At 49.5% G+C, this 23,994-nt stretch overlaps 1 protein-coding gene across 1 annotated transcript in view; it reads left to right on the top strand.

The window, feature by feature from the left end:
- LGR6 (leucine rich repeat containing G protein-coupled receptor 6) overlaps nucleotides 1-23,994 on the top strand; it is a 202,899-nt gene that overhangs the window by 121,053 nt on the left and 57,852 nt on the right. The window contains exons 5-6 of the mRNA XM_077839300.1: nucleotides 11,319-11,534; nucleotides 23,194-23,265. Coding sequence (XP_077695426.1) covers nucleotides 11,319-11,534; nucleotides 23,194-23,265 — 288 coding nt within the window. The remainder of the gene's footprint in view (nucleotides 1-11,318; nucleotides 11,535-23,193; nucleotides 23,266-23,994) is intronic.

The raw sequence follows: 23,994 nt of genomic DNA, 5'->3' as shown, positions 1-23,994 counted from the left end.
CTGAGAAGAGAAACAATACACACGACTTAGCTGCCTAACTCAGCTCAGCTGCTTACAGAGAATAGTACACAGTCAAGACACAGAATTTTTAAAGAGGTGCAAGAAAAGTTGGTAAATTTTTCAAAATAAATAAATTGGTGTAAGTCACAAATGTCCTGCAAGCAGAAATGGAGGCTCTATTCACTGAATGCGTTGGACCACGTGCTCAGCTGGGGTAGATCCACTAAAGTCAACAGAGATATGTCCGTTTACATCGGATGAAGATCTGGCCCAGAATGTGTACAGAATTTTTCACTTATCTTGAACTAAGAATCTCAAATTATGGTATCACCCAGGTGATATGTGTACTGCCCCGTTCATCTTTAACACTCCCTTTAAGTGCTTGAGTCATTTCCTCTCTTCTAATTTCCCTGTTCTCATGAGCTTGTGATTATCTCGCTGGTGGTGCACTGCATGAAGGAGCCTGCAGAAAAATTAAGTGCGCTGTATTATTCCTAAAACTAAAGAGCAGGGGTGGATGGAAAATATGATGCTGGGGTATGTGCTACCTGTCATCCCCAACTCAACTTCTTTGGGATTCACCATCAGTGCTCCCAAGCCTACTGGATTCTGCAGGATGCCACATGTTTTGGCTTAATTCGGCTGTTTCTGCATTGCCAAGTTAGATGTTGTTCCAGGGACGCGACAGAAAGAGACAAACACCCCCCAACACACACGCACACAAAAGACCTGCTGTAATCTTACAAAGGTGTACCTAAGCTAGAAGCCAGGAAATCTGACCCCACTGGAGTCAATTGGTGTTTTTCTATTGCTTTCGTTCGGGCCATGACTTCAGTCCCTGAGTCCCGGTGTCCCCTCATCTTCCATTGCAGGGCTGCTGTTTCCTTCCAATATAAGCAGCCTGGTGGCACGTTAAAGACTCAGCTTCATGTCGCTTCTCAGCGGGACCCTGGCAGGAGGCAAGTACCGTAGCACCTGTCTGCAAGCACCGAAGCTCACAGACCCATAGCTCAGATTGTAATCTCTTCCAGAAGAGGCCCATATCTTCTTGCCCGTTTGCATTGGGCCTAGAACACTGTAGGCTCTAAATAAAAAAATCTCACACACACACTCTCTAGAGTGTGAGCCATGGGATAACTCCCTATATGTTTTCCATTGACCTTTATTAAGGGGACTCGTGACCCTTAACTCTCTCACATATGCACATGAGTATCCAGGACTTGTTACAGTTCCCCTGGTGACTGAGAAGATTAATGATGGGTCCCAGATGTTACATACGGTAGATGTGTCCGTGCAACAGGGAGGATGGGTCCCAGATGTTACATACGGTAGATGTGTCAGCACTCCGACACACCTGATGAGCTACAGTGAGGATCCATCTAAACTGGGCTGAGAATGGCAAGTATAAAACTAATGATCTATAATCACAGAATCATAGAATCTCAGGGTTGGAAGGGACCTCAGCAGGTCATCTAGTCCCAGCCCCTGCTCAAAGCAGGACCAAACCCAACTAAATCATCCCAGCCAGGGCTTTGTCAAGCCAGGCCTTAAAAACCTCTAAGGAAGGAGATTCCACCATATCCCTAGGGACCCCATTCCAGTGCTTCACCACCCTCCTAGTGAAAAAGTTTTTCCTAATATCCAACCTAAATCTTTTTTGTTGCCCTCCGCTGGACTCTCTCCAATTTTTCCACATCCTTCTTTTAGTGTGGGGTCCAAAACTGGACACAGTACTCCAGATGAGGCCTCACCAATGCTGAATAGAGGAGAATGATCAGTCCCTCAATCTGCTAGCAATGCCCCTACTTATACAGCCCAAAATGCTGTAAGCCTTCTCGGCAACAAGGGCACACTGTTGACTCGTATCCAGCTTCTTGTAACCCCTAGGTCCTTTTCTGCAGAACTGCTGCCTAGCCATTCAGTCCCTAGTCTGTAGCAGTGCACGGGTTTCTTCCGTCTTAAGTGCAGGACTCTGCACTTGCCCTTGTTGAAGGACAAGTGTCATATCTAGGCAGCCCTCACTGTGGTAGTTGGGCACCAAGAAAGGAACCTAGATAGACAATAGGGTCTGATTCTGGTCTTCCTTGATACCTGTGTCACTCTACTGACTTCAGAAAGTTCCTCCTGATTAATGCTGGGGTAAGTGAGAGCTGGATAAAACCTGGGGGTAGAGGATGGGTATCAGAGGGATTATGTTGCCTCCCGGTGCAGAATGTAGGGCCTCACTCATTGCTCCCGTAGGAAAACAAGGTTGTTTTTATTTTTTCCTAATGACTCCCATAAGCAAAGTGTTCAGAGAAACAGGACAATACCCAATCAGTCATTCTGAGAGCCTCTGGGAACCAACAAGTCATGCTCTTAGCTATGTCTCTTCCCTCTATCGATGGTACTGACCTGGCTCCCTCACCTGAGTATCTAAGCACCTCACACTCGTATTGATCCTCCTACACTCTTGGGAAGTAGGATAGTGCTCTTATCCCCATTGTCCACAGCAGGAATGGAAGCACAGAGAGGCTAGGTGACTTGCCCAAGGTCACACAGGGAGCCAGTGGAAGAGCTGGGACTTGACCCCAAGCCTTAGCCTAGTGTCCTAAGTGCTGGACTATTCTTCCTCATGCATGTCAGTGTTACATAGATAGGTTGGCCCAGGTCTTCAGGTCTAGTGCAGCAGCTTTTCATTGCAACACAAATAGATTATGGTGACCAAGGGAGGGTTGCCCCAGATGTAAGGGGTATGACTGGGAAGTCCCTGCATCCCATGGGGCTAGTGGCAGCAAGCACAACTTAGAACAGCCTGCAAGCTGCTTGCAGAAGGACTGTCCTGACCTGGCCCTGCCCGGCCTAGCCTAGAGTAGGCTCAGGCTGGGGGTATAGGCCATCTTTGCATGCCCTGTCCAGAAGTGGGCTGTGCCCTGCTCTGCCATAGCCATATGAGAAATGACCCACTGCACGGTGCCTTGTAAGGGCCCAGGCTGATGGCCCGGGGCTCTTCGCAGTTACTGCTGCACAAATCAGAAGCTCCATCCCTGGAGACAAGGGAGCGAGCGGGCTGTGAGCAGGGAGCAAGGCCTCCTGCCATCCCAAAGTGCAGGGGTAAAGGCTGGCTCCTCCATGCCTGGACGGGTGTCACGTCTAGAGCAGCTTTTGCTGCACTGTCCGCGTCGGGGGCAGGGCTGTCTTTATCTCCGGTTTGGGCAGCACCCAGTGCACTGATGCCACAGTGGTGAGCACGGTATCAGAGCCTAAATAGAACAAGGGCCTTGATCCTGGCGGGGACCTCGGGGCGTTCTTTGGTGACTGACTGAGCCGGTCATAAGAAGGGCAGCTGGGCCAGATGCCCGGATTCCCAGAACCTCCATTAGCCGATCAACCACTTCTGTTCCTTTTAGGATCCTGTACGGGGAGCTGGCTAGAGGAGGGCCTGGTTACGATCTCAGGGAAAGGCATCCAGAGGCCCCTGGCTCACTGACAGTGAGGGCTCCAGGCCAGCTGGTGCAGCGGCTCCTCTTGAGCTTGGATCCCTCGGTGGGTGTGACTTGGTCGCTGTGTCACCCATCCCTGTCCCTTCTGAAAGGAGGGGGGAGCGGCTGGCTCTGGGGGCTGGTCCTGGACTGGGCCCTCTTGCGTCTGTGGTGTGAGTTCAGCAGTGCTCAATAGTGGCCAAAGGCTGCTACCATCTCAGGGCAAGTAAGCAGCCAGCCCCCTCTCCCCAAGGTTCCTCCTTGCCGCCCTCCAGCCTTCTGTCACCTGTCCCCCTGTCTCTGTTTCCCATCCCCAAGGCCTCCCCCCATTAGCCTCTGTAAGGTCTCCCCCTTCTAAGGCTCCTCCAAGAGCCTCCTCCTCCTGGTCCCAATCCCCTTTCCCAAGGGCCTTCCTCCTCCCAGGCACTCCCTCTCCAAACCCCACTCTCCCAGGCCTCCCCAGTCCTGGGGCCCCCAACCCCCATTTATCTGCCTCCTGGAGGCGGGGGTAGAAGGAGAAGTTTCTGCAGCTGGGTAGAGAGTGGCCCCTCCTGGCAAGAAGCTACGCCTGCAGCCATCGTCCGCTTGCCTTGGTCCATCTGGCTGGTCTGCGGGTGGCAGGGACACCGAGCCGGCGCTAGGCAGAAGCAGACAAAGCAATTGCTTAGGGCCCCGAGCAACTCAAGGGGGGCCCTATTTGCTTTTTATTATGAGAACTTGCCTGTTTTAGTATGGGGGGGGGAGATATTCCTGCTTAGGGCCCCCAATGGCGCCGGCTCTGCGGGAAGAAGGTGAAAGCCACCTCACACCCTGCACTTCTGCACTCTCTAACACCCCTCCCTCGGCCAAAAGCAGGAGCTCAACACACCATTGCCCCCTGGGGCAGACGTGCCACCGTGCTCCCCTGTAATTAGTGAGGGCTTTGCTGATGGCCCCTGTTGCTATGGTTATATATTATTTGTATTACTGCAGCACTTAGGAGCCCCAGCCCTGGACCAGATGGCGCCAGGTGCTGTACATTATATAGCAGGTGTATTACGGTAGCACCTAGCAGCCCCAGCCATGGGCCAGGTCCCCATGGCACCAGGTGCTGTACAGACACAGAACAAAGAGACACCCCCTGTCCCAAAGAGCATCAACCTGAGTCACTTTGTCAGGGTGAAAGCCAGCACTCCCATCCAGCCGACCCCTGGACTTCAGTACTTCCAAGACCTTCATTCCAGCTTCAGCCCTCTCTGACGTAGGTTCCTCCCTGGTCTCCGTTAGCCTACGGAGGCAGAACTGGCCTAAGCTCTTGTATCAGCCCATGGGAAAGGACCAGAGTCGAGAGTCTGCCTGTTTCCCCGGGCTGAAGGCACTCTGCCCTTGAGTCTGTGCTTGCACATTTCTGCCTGATTCTCTGAGTTGCTGAGCACCCCCAGATCCCCTTCCTAAGCCAAGGCTATGTCTACACTAGGGAAAAAAGTGTTTATTGTGGTAGCACCTAGGAAGCCGGTCATGGCACACGACCCCATTGTGCTAGGCGCTGTACAACCACTGAACAGAGATGGGCTCGGCCCCAACAAGCTTACAGTCTAACACGTGTGCACTAGTGTGTTAAAATCCTAGGGTAGACAGGGCACGTTGTCATTTTCACACGTCAGCTGGGGAGCCTAGGGTTTACCTCAACCTGCTAATGTGTTAAAACAACAACTTGCCTTGTCTGCTGTGGGATTTTAACACGTGTTATGAACACACCCTTCTCCTCGTGGAGACAAGGCGCTGGAGGGTGTCAGTGTCCAGGGCTTTCAGTTCAGCACATTCCATGTGCACTACAAGCCTCTGCTCCCACACCGCCACCCCAACAACACAACTCAGTTTGACATTTAACAATGGTCAAATATTGCCACGCCCAGTGTGGGCATTTGTCAGTAGCTCACTTTCCTTCCTATCACAGGGAAGTGCTCCTCTCTCCTTGTCCGACTAACTCAGGTGTTTGACAAATGCTGCGGTTCCCTGCAGAAACTCGGGGATCCAGGCACTTCTTTGATCCCCCTCCTGGGAGTCACTCCTCCCGGTGTCTGGCTGTCTCCTGAGGCTTTGACAAGGGAGCATCTCCCTGTGCCAGGCTGCTTGCTGTGCTGAGTTGTAAGTGTGAAGCCAAAGATCCCCCAGGGAAGGACTTGATTGCAGGGTTCCGTGCGAGGAAAGTTCCTTAGCCTGTCAGCAGTCTTTTCACTGTGCTGCAATCCCAACTTGTATCATGGTTGCACAATTCCGACCGGAGGGGTTTTGGAGGTGGCTGTGGCTGGGATAACAAGGCCCTTTTGTTTCCACCAAGGGCACCAAGTGTGGAGTTTAAGCCCAGGGTTGATTTCACTTCCTGAGCATCCTTCCGCGGAGGATTTCCCTGAGCCGTCTGTGCCAAGAGCAGCGTTGATTGCAGTTCAAACAGAGCCCAACAATCTTTTCCACTAGGTCTTGTTCAGCGGCTAATGGATAGAGAATGTGTTTGTGACTGGGGCTCGCAGGCCTTGCCTGGGGGTTTGCAAGAGCTGATTGGAAACTGGAAGCAGGACGAGGGGCCTCTTGCAGGTCTGATTTGTGGGCTGGCAAAGCTGCTGGGGCAGAGACTGAGCTGAGCCCCTGGAGAATTCTGGGACAAGCTTGAAAGACAGGTTTTCCCCTTTCCCCAAAATATGCCCAGTTTTGCTCCACTGCGATTACTGCCCCATGCAGGCATCAGGAGCTCCCAGGAAGTCTGTGGTGGGACAGGGACTCAGACCTGGGTCTCCCAAGTCCCAGGTTAGCGCCCTGACCAGTGGGCCCTCCTCCAACCCATTCTGCTGGAGGCCCTTGAAGAATAATACCTGCCCTTCATACTCAGACAGGTGTGTAAGGTATCCGAAGCCAATCAAGAGGGAGAACATGACTATGTGACCTGGACTCACACTGGGCTGGCCCGTTGGAGCTTCAGTGTTTGCAGCTCTCCAGAAAGGACTGGGTGTTTGCATGCGCACCACCGTCAGGAGCTAGTTTGCAGACGCATGCGGCCGGGCTGCAGCCCACGCTGGAGCGGAGCACCTCTGAGCTGGGTGTCTTGCTCTGCCCTGGACCTATGGCCCAGGGTCCTCAATTCGTTCATTATTTACTAAGTCGTCCTCATTTCCAAGCTCCACTGAAGCCAACAGGCCAGGTCCTGGCTCAAGCAAAGCATCCAGGAGCTTTGCCTGAGCAAAGTGCTGAGGCTTTGGGTCCTAGACATTACTAAGTTATCAGAAAGGTTTCTCTGCAGTGACATCACCTCCTTCTCTCACCACAGGGAACTTTTTTCCTATTATGAGAGAGTGGGTAACTGAACTGAGCCTGTCAAGATAAACTCAGATAGGACAAGAGACAATTGCCTTTGAGGCAGCAATTAAGACATTTCTGGTGAGATCAGCTCCACTCAAGCTGGAGCAGATATGCACGCGGGTGCAAAGAGACGGCTTCATCACTTTACCAAGCTCCTTGCCAGGAAGTGCGGTCTCAGATGGGAGCAGGGAGGCTCCCATGCCCTGCCTGTGCCATTCCCGGATCCTCAAACATAGTAAGGGCAGCAGTACAGAGTTCTCCCTGGGCATTGCCACCTTCCTTTCAGCCTCTCTGCTGGGCCAATGCCAGCCTTGCAAGAGAAAATGCAGCAGGCCCCCCTGGTTCTGGGTTAGGATCGAGCAGACAGAGCCCCAGCAAGACGCTGCCCATGGTATTTTAGCGGCTTTCTCATTTTCCATAGATCAGAGGCAGTTTAATGTTCTCCCTGCACCTAAACAGTCGGTGACCCTGCATTCTGTCTGTGAGACGCTGCAGGCAGATTTACACGCTGTTGTTAAATCTGCCTGTATCCTGCAGCGAGATATGAACTGGGGCAGACAGACAGCAACCCTGCCAGCGAGCTAACGGAGCACCCCCCTGGCCTGCTCAGCTGGAGCGCTGAGAGGCTTTCATGTCCTGTGCAAACATCCGTTTGTTAGGGCGGGTTTCTGAAGCCATCCGAGTCTCTGTGGGCTTGTCTGCGTGAGAAACTTGCAGCAGTTCAGCGGTTGGGGCACTCGCCCGGAGGCTGAGGGAGAGAGAGAGACCCACAGGCAAGCTCCGCTGTGTCACAGCCTTTCTGAGTGACCTTGGACAAGTCACTTAGTCTCCCAGGCTTGGACCTGCAGAAGGGGCTTAGGCGTTGTGACGAAAACCACAGGAACAATATTATGTTCCACAAAACCAAGTTGGGCACCAAGGCTCTCTATAGAAGGAAGGTGTTGATGCTGACACCTTAGAATGTAGTAAACGAAGCCGGGACACATGGAATGGGAGCTAGCCAAGGGGGCTGCCAATGAGAGTGCTATGTCCTCCCCTGCTCTGGGCTTGGTGCCCAAGTCCGGGCTGCAAGGGGGGCACCTGGCTCTTCTTATGATTCACGCACGGGGGGAAGATAGGCGTTCAGGCCCAGCACACGACTTTGGCGGTCGATCTGCTACGGGTGCTCGGAGGCCCCCACGCAAAACAGCTGTGGAGGTGGGGAGAAGAGGAGGGCCACCCTGATAACCTTCAGTGCAGGGGTTAGGGCGCTCTCCCCTGGGAGGTGGCTGATCCCTGTTCAAACGCTTCCCCCTCATCTGGCAGAGAGGGACTTGAACTGGGAGTCACCCAGGTCTCGGGTGCATACCATAATCTTCAGTCCAGTGTTATCAGGAAGGGGGTCCTCCTCCCCCTCCCATTTGGTGTGGAGTTAGGGCGGCCTCTGAAGACACCTCCTGGATCGAGCCCCACACATGACCTAGGCAGCCGAGCTCTTGTCTTCCCCGGTTTGTGAATTGCCCTGGGGCTTAGGTGGGAGATGGCGCCCCAGCACCTAAAGTGAGGTGCACTGGACGTGCGCAGAGGCAGAAATATAGGCACCGAGGCTACTTTTACTCCAAAAACAAAAGCGCCAAGCAATTTGAGGTGTGTGTCTACAGGGTTAGGTAGCAGCCAATGGGAGTTTTGTGGAGCACAATGGTGCCTAAAAAAAAAATGGTACTGTGCCTCAGTTTCCCCCATACGATGGGGATAATAGCACTGCCCTACCTCCCAGCCATGTTGGGAGGACAAATACAGCGAAGATTGTGAGCTTCTCAGATCCTACGGTGATGGGGGCTACATGGGTGGATACGACAGAGAGGTTTAAAGTCAGACCTGGTCTGTATTAATATGGGTATAACAGGGCCATGCAGGTGGCCTGTCTACACTATGGACAGAGGTCTGATTGCAGCATTGCAGACATACCTGAGCTAGCTGTAATCTAGCTAGTGACTCTGCAGCAGCTTGGGCTTTAGCGTGGGCGGGCGGCCTGAGCGCTCACATGGCAAAGCAGTGCTGTCACGGCTCTGCTGCTGTTGTTACCCGAGCTGGCTGGATTCCAGCTAGCTCGGGCATGCTGCGGTCACACTTCCAGTGGCAGTGTAGACACATCCTCTCACAGCCCCTGTGCAGAGGAGTAAAGGACAGCTGACCCGACCCCAAGCTCTGAGATGTAAGCGTTCTGCTATTATGAACAGCTCGGGGGATAGATGGCTCTGGTTCTGCTGCGTGAGTGATCTGCCTTACTTCTCCTTAATTGAGACAGAAATGTAGGCCCGTTTGCTAGCTCTGTCTGTATCAATTTAGTCCCTGTCTTCTACAGCAGGATAGCGTCTGCAGCTGTCTCACCACCATCCCTAGCTAGCAGCCAATCAGTGTTTCCCCTCAGTACCACCGAAAGGCAAAGGATGGTGAAATCCCCACGCACCATGTTATCGTGCGTAAAACTGAGCTTAACTCTGCCAGCCAAGGCTCACGTACACAAGGACCATTCAGATTAAATTAGAAGTAGAGACTCCAATAGAAATCAGAGTCCTATCATGGCAGCAGCCATCTACACACTGTAAGAGGCTGTCCCTGGCCTGAGGAGTTGACAAACTACATAGTCAAATCAGGATTATCCTCCTTTTACAGAGGCACTGCCCCAGGTCACACAGGAAGTCTGTGACTCACTGAGGTGGTATTTGGAGCCAGATCTTCTGCGACTCAGCTCATGTCTTTAACCACAACACCATCCTTCTCTCAGCCACTTCCCCTTATGCTCTGGGGGATAGTCCACCCTCTGTGTCAGCTTCTTCCTTTCTTATGGCTCAAAGCTAGATGGGGGCAAAAAAATGTAAATTCTTTTTCCCTCGACATTTTGAAAAATGTATAGTCTTTTTAAACTTCCTGTGAAATGTCTTTTTCTATGAAAATGTAATGTGAAAACGATTAGCTTTTGAAAACCGTTTTCAATAAAGTGGTATGGTATGGGGTAAGAGAGATCTGGTTTCCAAAAAACCAAGCAATAATATGTATCTGAATGAAAATGAAAACATTTTATCAAAACAATTACAGTTCTTCATTTCCATTGTTTAGCCCTGCCTCCCCCACCCCCCAAAAACCAGAAATTTTCAACAAAACCAAAGTTTCCACCAAAGATTTTGTTTTGGTTAAAAAGCTATTAATTGTCCAAAATGTTTTGACGAAAAATTTTGACCAGGTTTTCTTAAAACACAGCCTTGGGCTTCAGTAAGTTTTGGTGTCCGGATCTCTTGAAGAAAAAACAATGTGCTAAACTTTCCCCTGAATTATATTCCATGTAACTGTGTTAACAGGGTATAAGCCAGGGCAGAAATTTGTCCATAGTCATTTATCATATAGGGTCCTAGGCAGCAAGACACATCAAACTATCCTGTTTATTTCTTATGGGTAAAAGAGTGAATCTCATTGCGGCTCCAGTGAACTTGGAGGATATCACTGATTTTTGGTAGATTTTGCTGTTGGTAGAGTTTGTTTGAAGAATTTTGATGGAACAGTTTTCTGTCAGAAAATGCAATTTTGTCAGAGCCTAAACATGTCACAGGAACATGTCAATTTCAACAAAATTTTTGACAGGAAAAAGTTGAAACAAATCATTTTGATTTTCTCACTTTTCAACCAGGTTTGGTTTGACTTTATCATTTTGAGTCATTTTGTTTTGACTTTAATATCCAATTAAAATCTTAATTTTAATATTACATTATAGTTACAGATAATATTCCGTATAATCCATATGTTCCACATTTTAATTACGATGCTTTGACTTTATCAAAATGAAATGTTTGCACCTTATTGAAATGAAACAGTTTGACATTACTGAAACAAAATCTTTGAATTGTTCTGAATGGAAATCTTTCAGAATTTTTGTTCCAGGGGAAATTTGGAACAAAACCAAATTTCAAAGGCAGAATTTCTCATGGAACAGAATTTCCAGTTTCTGACCAGCTCCAGTCATTGGGCTTTCATGACTGTAAAGACTAGTTGGACTAAGACCTGAACTCCTGCAACCCAGAGAGCGTGTTCTGAGATACAGTCTGATGGATGCTCACCGTCGATGCTCCCTTCCTCTTTGTCTTTGGTTTCTAAGTCAGGCATTCATATCTAATCTGGGACCCCAGGAACTCAGTCATTCCTGGCTGGCAGCTGTTCAGCACGTCTATATGAAATAAGATGATGGGTCTTAGTCCAGTTACATTGTTAGAAACACCATCAGAACTGGCAGTTGGCAACCTTGGGCTACAGAAATGAACTACCCTCAAGGTCCCATAAGAGGTGCTGCCAGGTCACGGTTGCAGCACCTGTCCTGGGCACGGTTTGGAACATTGCACTATGGCTTCCCCTTGCTTTAATTGCTTTTTACAGACCAGCTCCGTCTCCAGGGCTGTCAATTTCTCGAGTCAGCGGCAAGAAACCCACTTAACTAACAATACAGGCACATCATGAAATGCTGGGTGAACCTGTTACTCTGTTTCTTTCCCCCAGACGCCTGGATGCAAACCTGATTTCCGTGGTGCCCAAGAAGAGCTTTGAGGGGCTGCCCTCCTTGCGTCACTTGTGGCTGGATGATAATGCCCTGACAGAGATCCCTGTCCAAGCTCTCAACAACCTTCCAGCCCTGCAGGCCATGACGCTGGCTCTCAACCTGATCTGGCATATTCCTGACTACGCCTTCCAGAACCTCAGCAGCCTCGTTGTACTGTAAGCTCTCGACATGCACTGTACATTTATAGGCTGTTTATATTTTTGTGTGTGTGAGAATGAGCAATGCCACGCTCTAGTGGTCAGGCCAAGACGATATGGATGTAAGACCTACTGTTGCTGCCACATAAAGGAGATCTCCTTTTGCTCGAATGATAGCAACCAGTGTTTTGAATCGAGCTGATTTTAAAAATGCTAATTATTTGTCCTATGAATTTTTTTAATTGCTTTTCTTTCTAAATTTTCCACAATTTTTTTTCAGTTTTTCCATGGAAAACCATGGATGTTTTCATGTTTTGAAAACTGGTTTGTGTAAAAATGTTCTGGTTTTGCAAACCGAAACCCCACATATTTTAATGAAAATGTGCACCAAAAAGTTTCTGGATTTGCATTTAAAAAAAAGTGGGAAATGTCTACCAAAGTTTCTGCAGAACTTTTTGGTTTTTTTGTCCAAAAGTCCTTTTTTGTTGGAAAGAAACTTTGACCAAAAACTTTTCTAACCACTCTGGGTTTGGGAGGTGAAGTACAACAGTTCTGACCTCAGCACTGTGTGTGTGAGAGAGATAAAGTGACCAGTGGCTATGGGCTACTATTCTTTGTAATAATTCTAAACCTACTGTGACAAAGTTCCTGCTCTACCTTGGTGGGTCTTGCACTTATTGGCAGATTTGCTCGCCTTGGAGCTTCACGGCAGCCCTCAGCTTGGCCGTTTTTCTGAACCCACAGTCCAGGTCGACTCCTCCTGTGTCTGACCAGGAGTTGGGAGGTTTGGGGGGAATCCACGCCTGCCCTCTACTCCGGGTTCCAGCCCAGGGCCCTGTGGAATGCAGCTGTCTAGACTGCCTCCTGGAACAGCTCTGCGACAGCGACAACTCCCTGGGCTACTTCCCCATGGCCTCCTCCCAACACCTTCTTTATCCTCATCATAGGACCTTCCTCCTGGTGTCTGATAATGCTTGTACACCTCAGTCCTCCAACAGTCCGCGTTCTCACTCTCAGCTCCTCGTGCCTCTTGCTCCCAGCTCCTCACACACACACCACAAACTGAAGTGAGCTTCTTTTTAAAACACAGGTGCCCTGATTAGCCTGCCTTAATTGATTCTAGCAGCTTCTTGATTGGCTGCAGGTGTTCTAATCAGCCTGTCTTAATTGTCTCCAGAAGGTTCCTGATTGTTCTGGAACCTTCTCTGTTACCTTACCCAGGGAAAAGGGACCTACTTAGCCTGGGGCTAATATATCTGCCTTCTATTACTCTCCTATAGCCATCTGGCCCGACGCTATCACACTACTTGGTACTTTCTAGATTCTTTTTATGGTGCCATTGGAATGTAAAGACATAATTTACAGTATATTGAACAGTCTAGGAAAATGACACTGCTTCCAATGACTGCTCCATTCCAGATGGAATACATTTATTTCACAGGCACTGAGAAACAGTAAACACTCTACAATCTCTAATTATATGGCAAACGGATGCCTTTGTAATTTCATACTGGGAAGTGTCCCTTACATTAACTGGGGGCTTACATGTTATTTGTCTTCTAAATGGAAACCTACATCTGCAAATTAGTTGGCAATTTATTGGTTGGTGTTGATTAGTAAGTTAAAGTGTAATTGCCAAGTAGCCCAGAACCCCTGTATGTACATCCAATAGTTACAGGCTTACAGGCTTGCTTATGGGACATAAAATGGAGTGCTACCGTATTCATGTGTTTTGTAGCCAGCAATAAAGTATCATCAGCATTTGGTGCTCAGGGAAAGCTTAGCAATTGCTTAGCTCTCAGAAGAAAAAGCATTTGCTGAAGCCTTATAGAAATATGCACTTTACAAACTTTTATTAAATATTCAACTGCTTAGATGGAAGGTAAAGGCACATTGGGGAGAAATAGCTTGAGTAATGTCGGATAATCAGTTTGTTTTCACACAGGATAGAGTTCAGTCCTTGAGGGGGTCATTTAGGGATCTGGGGCAAAAATTGGGGATCGGTCCTGCTTTGAGCAGGGAGTTGGACTAGATGACCTCCTGAGGTCCCTTCCAACCCTGATAGCCTATGAGGATAGGACCAAATGTCGTCATCTCAAGGCACTTGCAGTCATCAGTTCAACCACTGGTGATGCCCTTTGGCTTCAATTGCCTTTTGAACTGTTATCTCAACCTCAGAAGATGCCCTTTGGCTTCAATTGCCTTTTGAACTGTTATCTCAACCTCAGAAGCATGGTGCTCTCATACTGGGAATCCCAAACCTTGGGTGGGAAAAAACTTCTTCGCTATGGTGGGAAAGCAGAAGAGGCCTTGACCACAAGACGGAAAGGAGCACCCTCCCGCAGACGGCTGGGTATGGGACATGTGTAGGAGCCTAACCCAACATTGTGGGAGATCATTCAGGATTTCTGTGGGACTCAGAAGCGTTCCACAGAGCCAGCCACACAAATTGCCGCCATGCTCACAGTTTCCCCGTGTCGGCACTTAGCCCACAGAAGATCTGATGTTCCCCTCGTGCCCTGACCTGTGAGCTGCCTTGCTCCATGCTCAGCCTCCGACGAGGCTAATAAACTTTCCAAAACCTCAGCAAAGAATCTCAGCCCACCAGCCAGTAAAACTTCCCCACCGCCATGCAGAGTGCGTGTGTCTGTCCAGGTGTGAGTGTGCAAACTTGCAAATGCAGGGAGAAGAGAGGCTAGCCGCTGCCATAAACTTAAGTACCCTTCTAGTCTGGGAGTTATTTAACATAAGCACCTGTAGGAGAGGGGAGCTAAGAGCAGATGTGGAGGAGTACCGGGAAAAAGCTGTCATTTATAGGCTGATTAATGCTCACAGACGCCCCTCATCAGGAGAACATGACCTTCCCAGATGCAGCAACGTGTTTTCCTGCTCTGCACACTTTGGACCTTTTGGAAAGACACAGCTGAACCATCCGGTGATGATGGGATGAATCCACAGCAAAATATACCTGCTTCAATCTGGAATAAATTAGGGGCTTCAGCCTCTGCTTATAAATTACACCCCTTCGCTGAGGAATTCCCTGACCTGTTCCCATTTCTGGTGTAGATTTGTAACAAGGGTTGCAGAGTATTTTGAAAGCAGGCCCCTATGTAATCACTCCACCATGCTCCCCTCCGCTGTCTTTGATAACTGCAGCTTCCTTTGCTGTGAGTGTTAGCACAGTGATGTTGAGGGCTGGTTTGTTTGATATGGGGGGTAGGAGGCCTGAAGGGGTTGGGAATGGGACACTAAGACTTTCCCTCCGGTGTCTGACCCAGCATGACAGGGACAGAATGTCACTTAGCATCTGTGAGTAGGGCTGGTCGAAAAATTTCCATCAAAACTGGTTTTTGACTGAAAATTGGGATTTTGACAAAATAATTTTTTTTTTCATTAAAAATCAGAAGGGCTAAAACCAGAAATATTTCAATTTGGGTATGTTACCACCGTGCATCATGGGAATTGTAGTTTATCATAGAAATGTTCGACTGGAAGAGACCTCTGTAGGTCATCTAGTCCAGGCTCCTGCTCTGAGGCAGGACTAAGTATTATCTAGACCATCCCTGACAGGTGTTTGTCTAACCTGTTCCTAGAAACTTCCAGTGATGGAGTTTCCATAATCTCCCTAGGCAACTTGTTCCAGTGCTTAACTAATGTACCCTCGCAGGAAGCTGTTCCTAAAGTCTAACCTAAATCTCCCCTGCTGCAATTTAAGCCCATTACATCTTGGCCTGTCTTCCATAGTTAAGGAGAACAATATATCACTTTCCTCTTTAAAACATCCTTTTATGTACTTAAAGACTGTTATCATGTCCTCTCTGTCTTCTCTTCTCCAGACTAAACAAACCCAGATTTTTCAGTCTTGCCTTGTCATCTTTTCTATGATCTTTAATCATCTTTGTTGATCTCCTCTGGACTTTTTCCAATGTACTCACATCTTTCCTGAAGCATGGTGCCCAGAACTGGACACAGAACTCCAGCTGAGGCCTCGCCAGTGCTGAGTGGAAGAATTACTTCTCATGTCTAGCTTTAGTTACGCCATGTCCCCATTCTCCTCTATGGGCTGAACTCCCAGGCTGGACTGCGTCTTCCAGGATGCACCACTACCAGGGACTCCCATGCCACACTGCCTCCCCCGCTCCTTGGGGCATCATGAACGTACTGCCGTGCTTAGGAGAATGGCTTTTCCTGGTGGGCATCCTCTCTTACTCTCCCCACGAACCAAGCAGGGAGTATCTAACCTGCTGCCTTTCCCTAGGGAGAGAGATGGGAGGACACAAAGACAAGCCCTGGCTGCAATTACCCGGGAATGGATGGAGAGGTGGATTGACCAGGCTGAGATGGTGGCACCTAGCCTGTCGCTCCAGGCAGAGCGGTCCTCGCTGTGTTTTGTTCTTTCAAAGGCCTAATAAATGCAGCTGCCTGGGGTAGAGGGTGAGGTTCAGTCAGCCTCCGGCGTTTGTGTGGGGAGATCTGGGCTCTGTCACCATGCCATGGCGGGGGGTTGCAGCTTCATTTCCTCGTGTCAGCATGACCCTGAGCAGAGCAGCTAAGAGGTGACTGGGCCCTGGAGTCTGAGCTGCCCTCTGGCCCTGGAGCCGGTTGAAGGGCGTGCTTCCATTGCAGTGCTGCTGGCTTGGTAACGACCATGGGCCGTCCTGCTCTCAGTCACAAGCGGGGGAATTCCTCTGACGTTACTGCAGGCCTACACCAGCACGAGTGATGCCAGGACCCCCGGAGCCCTGTCTTGTCACATGGCCAAGAGTGCTCAACTCCATGACAAACAGCCTGACCCAGGTGCCCGTCCCCTTGGTATCAAAGGGTTGGCGTTCCGGCTCGCTGTGCTTTGCATTGAGCGAGCTCTCACTCAATCCCTCTGCTCTTCAGCATAGGAGGGATGAAAATGGGGCAGATGCCACTCAAAAGTGGGGGAGAGGAACTGGAATGGCAGTATCGCCTGCCCCTAAATATCCAGACGTCCCTCCAGGAACATGCTGTGTATTCAGGTCCCCACAGGCTTTGGGAAGTCGTGCCAGGGGGGATGGGTCAAGTCAGGGATCAGCTGCTCTCTGTGCCGGTCACATGGGGAAATACACTCTTCTGCTATTACTACCAGTGGGGTTCCGCTCTGTGAAGGAGGCTTGCTTCATGCCCAAGAGAGAAGGCTTCTATGTTTGGGAATCCAACTTGAGACACCAGGGGCCTGATTTCCAGGGGGGCAGGGGAAGCTGAGCACCCCTAGCTCAAGTTGACTTCAGTGGGAGCTTTAGGGACTCAGCATCCCTGAATATCAGACCCCCAGTGTCTCAAGCTGGGATCCCCAAACTTCGGGTCTTCTGATAAAATGGCCGTAGCATTGGTATGAATCTCCATGTGCCTCAGTTTTCGCATCTGTAAAGTGGGGTAATGATCCACAGTTTCGTAAGACACCTTGGAACCTTTATTATTAAGAAAAAATATTGCCTAAAGCATCTGGGCTCCATGTCTTGGCCTTTTAGTCCACAAAAGCTGATTCTCTCTCTGAGGGCTGAGCACGTTGCCTGTAGAAAAGTGAATTTGCATCTTTAGTACCCATAGAAGAGATTAATAGCACTCTATGAAATCCCCAGCTGCTGCTGTCAATTCCAGCTGATTTTATTCATCTCCAAATGAGTCTAACCACTGCTACCAGCTGCTCGGGGTTGTCCAGGTGAATTTGCACAGTTCCTGTGACCAGATGCCCCTACTGATCTGTGGCAGATTGGGACTTTGAATGGTTTTTGCCCATGACATTCCCCTATGTCATCTGAGATGTTCACAGTGCACTGACAAGATCCCGACTCATTTCAGACGTTGAATTTGATCCAAGGCAATGGAATACAAGTGACTGATGGGAAATGAAGCTGGTCATATTGGTCCTTCAAGAGAGAAAATGGAAACATTTAGAAATGAAAGCGATGGAGAATCCACCACTTTCCTTGGTAGTTTGTGCCAATGGTTAATCACCCTCACTGTTAAAAACTTGTTTTTAATTTGAATTTGTCTGGCCTTAACTTCCAATCATTGATGAGAACATAAGAACAGCCCTACTGGGTCAGACCAAAGGTCCATCTAGCCCAGTATCCTGTCTTGGCCAGTGCCAGGTGCCCCAGAGGGAATGAACAGAACAGGTCACCATCAAGTGATCCACCCCCTGTCTCCCATTCCCAGCATCTGGCAAAAAGAGGCTAGGGACACCATCACCATTGATTCTTGTTCTGCCTTTCTCCCCTTGATCTAAGAGCCTGTCGTACCCCATATTTTCTCCCCATGAAGGCATTTACACACTGTGATCAAGTCACCTCTTGATCTTTTTAATAAGCTAATCGGATTGCATTTCTTAAGTTTCCCACTCTAAAGCATTTTTTTCGGCCCACAAGTCATTTTTATGGCTCTTCTCTGCACTGTTTCCAAAATTTCAACGTTGTTTTTAAAATGTGGACACCAGAATTGGACGCAGTATTCTTGTATTGGTCCCTCCAGACGTAAAATCACCTCCTTACTCACTACTCCCCTGTTGATACATCCTAGGGTTCTTAACAGACTGGTATCATTGGCACTAATTCTTTCCCCTTGTTTGTAGTTGTTGCACTTAATAGGCAGAAAGACCAAGCTGCTCTCTTCCCCAGAGACTTCCAAGTGGCAGGGGAAGCTTGCACTGCTACTGTCTGTGCCATGCTTGTTGCTAGACACAGGACTTTGTTCTCTGGGGCTCCTTTCACCCACAGGAAAACTTATTTGAAAATAAGAATGAAAAGGAAAACGATTTGCCAGAAGACTTCCGAAAGGAGAATTTGGAATAAATCCTGTTTTAATAGGGTGCAGGGCTACAGCCTGTTTAGAGAGCTTTTAATAGGACGAGAGACACCCCCCCCCCAATCGGGAATTGCTATTTGTTCTTTATTGGAGGCAGGTGGCTCCTGTAATTTTTTCCTGATGTGCCTTTCCAGTTTCCCAGACTGCAGTGCAGTCACCGCAGATGCAAGGCTGTATCTCGCCTGCTTGCTTTTCTGATGGAGAGAAACATGTTCAACAACAAAACATGCCTCTTTTCAGCAGGGTGCATGTGCTCGCAGGGGAGGAAGCCCATTTCAAAGTGCAGACAGCAACAGTGATGCATGCTACCCGCATGCCAATGTAAACTCTCAGCGTTCCTTCTGGATGCCACACCAGTGGGGAAACCAACGCTGACTCCTCAAAGAGTTGGATCCCTGTTTCAGGCAGATCTGCTGGATTTCTCTTTGCTTGATCTCCAAACGTCTTCAAGCCAAGTTTAAGCAAAACCGGCTCAGTCTTCGTTTCATTCCTCTTCACTGATATGGCCTGAATGAAACTGATGGGATTTTGCAGCTCAAACATTTCTAAACCTAGAAAAATCCAGTCGGGCTTGATTTCTGGTCCTAATGAATGACCAGATTGTTCCACCTTTACTCACATTCAGTTATCATGATGGCACATCCCAAAGGGACGTCGTCTCCTTGGAGATGGAGCGCTGCCCGGATTAAACTCTATCTAGGACATTCAGTGCTACCTTACTCCTCAAGTGGTCCCCTTGAAATGGATGGAAGGACTGGTTGAGAAAGCTGCTACCCAACAGGAGTCAGGGAAGCAGAATCTGGCTCCATAGGGGAAGATTGCTGTTTTTAAAGCCATGAATGTTCCAAGTCAAGGCGTATGCACATGGGTGGGTGGGAAGATGTTACCTATTTGTTTCTCTTTGTGATGCCCTGTAAAGGTGTAGAACACTGGCCAGGATGCCTCTGTTAAGACTGCCTGAGATGAGAGAGGATCCGTAACAAGACCTTCATTTCCCCAACCTGTCTGTCCAAATGAAAGCTCTGCATTCTGTACGGCTCTCTGCCAGCCCCTCCTAGGGAATGCTACTTAATACGTCACATGCCAGGCCTGGAAGGTGAGTAATTTGGGGCAGGATCCCAGGGGAAACGAGGTCCACAGCTGCAGACCCAGCACATCTAGAATCATAGAATTGTAGAATATCAGGGTTGGAAGGGACCTCAGGAGGTCATCTAGTCCAACCCCCTGCTCAAAGCAGGACCAATCCCCAACTAAATCATCCCAGCCAGGTCTTTGTCAAGCCGAGCCTTAAAAACCTCAAAGGAAGGAGATTCCACCACCTCCCTAGGTAACCCGTTCCAGTGCTTCACCACCCTCCTAGTGAAAAAGTTTTTCCTAATATCCAGCCTAAACCTCCCCCACTGCAACTTGAGACCATTACTCATTCTGTCATCAGCTACCGCTGAGAACAGTCTAGAAATGTTGTCCTTGCTACCTGAATTGCAAGCCCTGTCTTTCCTGTTTCCTCATGCCCATGCTTGTCATTTCAAATGAACAGATGCACTAGAGGATTGGGGGTTTTGTTTTGCACCTCACTCTTTTGGCTTCCCCCGTCCCTGGGAACATGCAGTGAGGCAATAGCTACAGTAGATCCAAACATTTGGCTTGGTGAGTGCATTATCCAGGGTCAGAGGGACTCAAATGACTGGCGTCATCTTAGTGTGAAAGCCCAAAGTGATGTAAGGGCAACTTGATCTGAAAATGCCCCATAAAATGTGGCGGAGGAAACCATCTGGACGGGGAACATATTTTTTTGTGACAAAGAGAAATAGCTCCTCTAATCTCCTGACTTAGAGTTTTATCTAAATCTTTCTCCTCCTTGGAGAATCACAATTGAGCCAAGTTTTCTTGCAGCTGCTTTTTCTTCTCCCCCACTTACCTCTGGGAGCAGACAGTAAATTTTGCTGCACGGCCCCACCCTCGTGTCTCCCCAGAATCTGTGTGTTCTCATCAGAATCACTGGATGGAAATGTGCTTTTCTGGGAGAGTCAAGCTGGTTTCCAAACTGCGCTCCGATCCTCACAGCCCTTCATTTAACTACCACGCAGAGCCTGCTTCCTCCCCGGCTCCTAAACCCTCCTGCTTTTACCGTGGAACATTTGGCTTTGGGAACAGTGTGTGCTCGGTGATACTTCCTGCACTCAAATCCAGGTGCAGGGAGAGAATTTTTTCTCTGAGCCAAGGCAGATTTAGAACAAGCACAAGAAACACCAATGTCATTGATCCACCTGCTAGCGCGGCCCCAGGCCATTTTAAAGAGGCTGTATTCCAGGACACCATAGGTTGGGGAATAGATCGATGGTAATAGATTAATGCTTTAAATCACAGCAGATGCAGAGTCTGTCTGTGTGTGAATGTGAGGGGCTTGGTATTTATCAGGGGCGAGGCCCCAGGCACATAAAATGGACCCATCTATTGAAGTGGACCACAGCAAATATTCTGTCCCCCTGAGCTGCTACTAGGCTGGTGAGTCCTTACTCATGTGAGGATCCCCACTGGAATCAAGGGCACTACTCAGGTGAGCAAGGACTCACAGTCTGGGTGTCCCCTGGGTGTTGCCTTCTCTGCTTTACAGCATGTCTCCGGGGCACCCGGGATCCATCTGTCTGGACTGAAAAGATCATTGGAGTAGGATTCTGGAGTGCTGTGCCTTGGTTCAGCCAGGGGGGCACTCACTGCCTGGAAAGGGAGTCAGGTGGCTAAAACCCGTGCACACTCATGCACACACTCAGACAGCCGCTGACAACTTGGAAGGAAGAATCCAGTAACACAGATCCTGGTTTTGCCAGAAACGAAGAGAGAGGCCTGGCCTGCACTTAAAATGTAGGTTGATATAGCTCCGGCACTTGGGGTTGTGAAAAATCCACCCCTCTGAACACTGTAACTATGATGCCCTAGCCCCAGGGTAGACACAGCTAGGCCAATCGCAGACTGCTTCCATCGACCTAGCTACCATCACTCAGGGAAGTGGTTTTCCTAGAGCCTGGAAGCTAGGTCTACCCTATGGGGTGATACTGGTGTGGCTACAGTGACACAGCTGTGCCTCTGTAGTCCCTGAAGTGTAGACATGGCCACAGAAATAACACACAGGACATCCCAATGGGAACCCATGGGACTGTACCATGCCTGGGCTCTCAAGGACAGATGTAACACCGGAGACTTTACTGCCCTTACAATAGAGATGGCACAAGGATCTCCAGCAGCAGCATTAGCCCAGAAGGGCTTCATAATGCATGGGCCCTCGAGCATCAGAAATAACACACCCACTGCACAATACGTGGCACTGGAACAAAAGACAATGAAGAGAGGAGAAAAACGGGTAAGCTTTGTTGATTCAGTGTGGATAATGCACACCAGAATGTCACGTTAGCCACTCGGCTCCGGGGTTAGACATTTTTAAAGCATTAAACTGAAGATAACCTCAATTGCAGTCAAACTGGAGTAAATCCAGAAGTCTAAATCTGGAAGTATTTCCATCTTTCTGCAAGCAAGAGATAATAAAGCTGTGACTGTAGACATCATGGCATTGAACTAAAAGACCAAGACTCATGGGGCTCAGAGGTTTTATTGTCTTTTTTTTTTTTTTAAACACTTCAAAGTAAATCCACCCATGCATTGAGATCAGTGGGACGGGGGATGCGAATGAGGACAGGGCTTTGGACCATCGGTATTGTAACATTCATTGCAGAAGAAGGAGGCCTTTGCTTAGTCTACTTGGATCCACCCATGGGGCCTGAAGCTATGAATGGTTGTTGAAGGTGCTTGATCGCATAGGGCCCAACATGTGTTAGCAGTGTTGGCTTGAGCTTTTCAAAGCCCAGGGCTTCCTAGTCAAATGAAGTGGGAAAACCCACTAAGGAGCTTGGGAAATCTCTGCTGTAGATCCCTCGGTGGTGCACGTTGCATGCGATGCATGAGCTGGGCAGGAAGCTCTTTTGTCCGTGTTGCAGTTGTGCAGCTTGGCACTGAGTGGCTGTGCAAACTGAGTGTCATTTGTGCAAACTGAATGTGTGGCAGGAAAGGCAGTTCACAGGACGGTGTCCCAGAAAGGGCCAGATTCAGAGGTGGTGCATGAGAGCGTGCTGAGCTGCTGTAACACACACTAGCTTCTAGTCCCAAGTGTCTCGGTAACACTGGCTTAGACCCCTCCAGCTCGCTCAGACTCACTTCTGTGCCTTTCTCCTGAAGGGAAAAGGGCTCCAAGAACCTCCACCCAGAACGGGGCCTACTGTGGTAGAGAGAACGTTCGTTAGAGAGAACGGAGGGCACACCCACTTACTAAGAAGAAAATAGGCCACTGAACATGGGCTCTATGCTGTATCATCCACCTCAGTGGTTCTCAGCCAGGGATCTGGCATTCCCTGGGGGGCTGCAGGCAGGTTTCGGGGGTTCCTCCAAGCATGGCCAGCCTCAGACTCGCTAGGGCCCAGGGCAGAAAGCCAAAGCCCAGCTGCGTGGGACTTCAGCCAGGGGCCCCACCACCCGGGGCTGAAGTCGAAGCCTGAGCAACTTAGCTTCGTGGTGCTCCCTGCAGTGTGAGGCCCCGGGCAATTGCCCTGCTTGCTACCCCCTAACGCCAGCCCTGGCTTTTATATACCTCGCTCTTGTTTGCGGCACCCTGTGTCCATCCTGAGAGCCTAGTGGTTTAGCGAGTCTCTGCAAGGTGTATTTCCTGCCCCGGTGCCCTTCGCGTGCTCAGCCGCACTCAGCTCTCCGAGCACCCCTGCATGGTCGCCGCTCAGGGACTGCTGGAGAAAGGCCAGTTGAGTTCGGCCCCATTTAAGCCTCTCCGTTTTCTCTGCAGGCACCTGCACAACAACCGGATCCAGAGCCTGGGGATCAACAGCTTCGAAGGGTTGCACAGCCTGGAAACCCTGTGAGTAGCCCGTTTTCTCTTCGGCGGGGAATAATGCCCTCTGCAAAGGGCTCTGTGCGGAGCCAGCATGGGCGATGTGTGTATCCATGCCAGGCCCAGGGGCTAAGCGCAGCCACAGCCTCCTCTGGCACAGGTGCGTGGGGGATGGGGAGTGTGCCTCGGAGGGGAGTTCCAATTAAACGTGGAGTTACTGGAAGGAGCTGGCGTGTTCTGCAGCCTGTTTGCTGCTTCGTGTTCTATTATTTTGCTTCCCTTCTTGTAACTGCAGGCCCTGGAGAAAAGCGCTTTGAGACGGAGCCATTCCACTGGGTCTCATAGCCTGTTAACGGCTCTCCAGCTCCATTATTCCCCCACAGACTGTAGGGCCTGGCATGCATACAGCTGCTAACCAGGTTGGGGAGCCGGACCATGCCCCGAACGCACTGGCTACACCCCCACAGGGTTACGGCATGATGCCCTTTCTCACGATCTGCTGCTCTGTCCTGGTCTCTTATCACGTCACTGCCCCCCGAGTATGCACCTAACTGTTCACCAGTTGTCAGCCTCAGTTACCCAGCTGTCAACACCTCACGCGCTATCCCTGCTCACTCTCCCACCGTCTGGAAATCAGGGCCTTCTAAGGTGTCTCAAGCTGGACACCCAAAAATTAAGGCCGGTTAAAAAATCAGTGGCCAGGTCTGCAAAATCTTGGCCAAGGTATTTTACCAGCATTTCATGCCACCTGACAGT

Source organism: Eretmochelys imbricata, chromosome 21 (assembly GCF_965152235.1).
Source record: "Eretmochelys imbricata isolate rEreImb1 chromosome 21, rEreImb1.hap1, whole genome shotgun sequence".
In the NCBI taxonomy this organism is placed as follows: Eukaryota; Metazoa; Chordata; order Testudines; family Cheloniidae; genus Eretmochelys; species Eretmochelys imbricata.
Note: the sequence above shows the minus strand (reverse complement) of the source record. Positions and strands in the feature narration are given on the sequence as shown.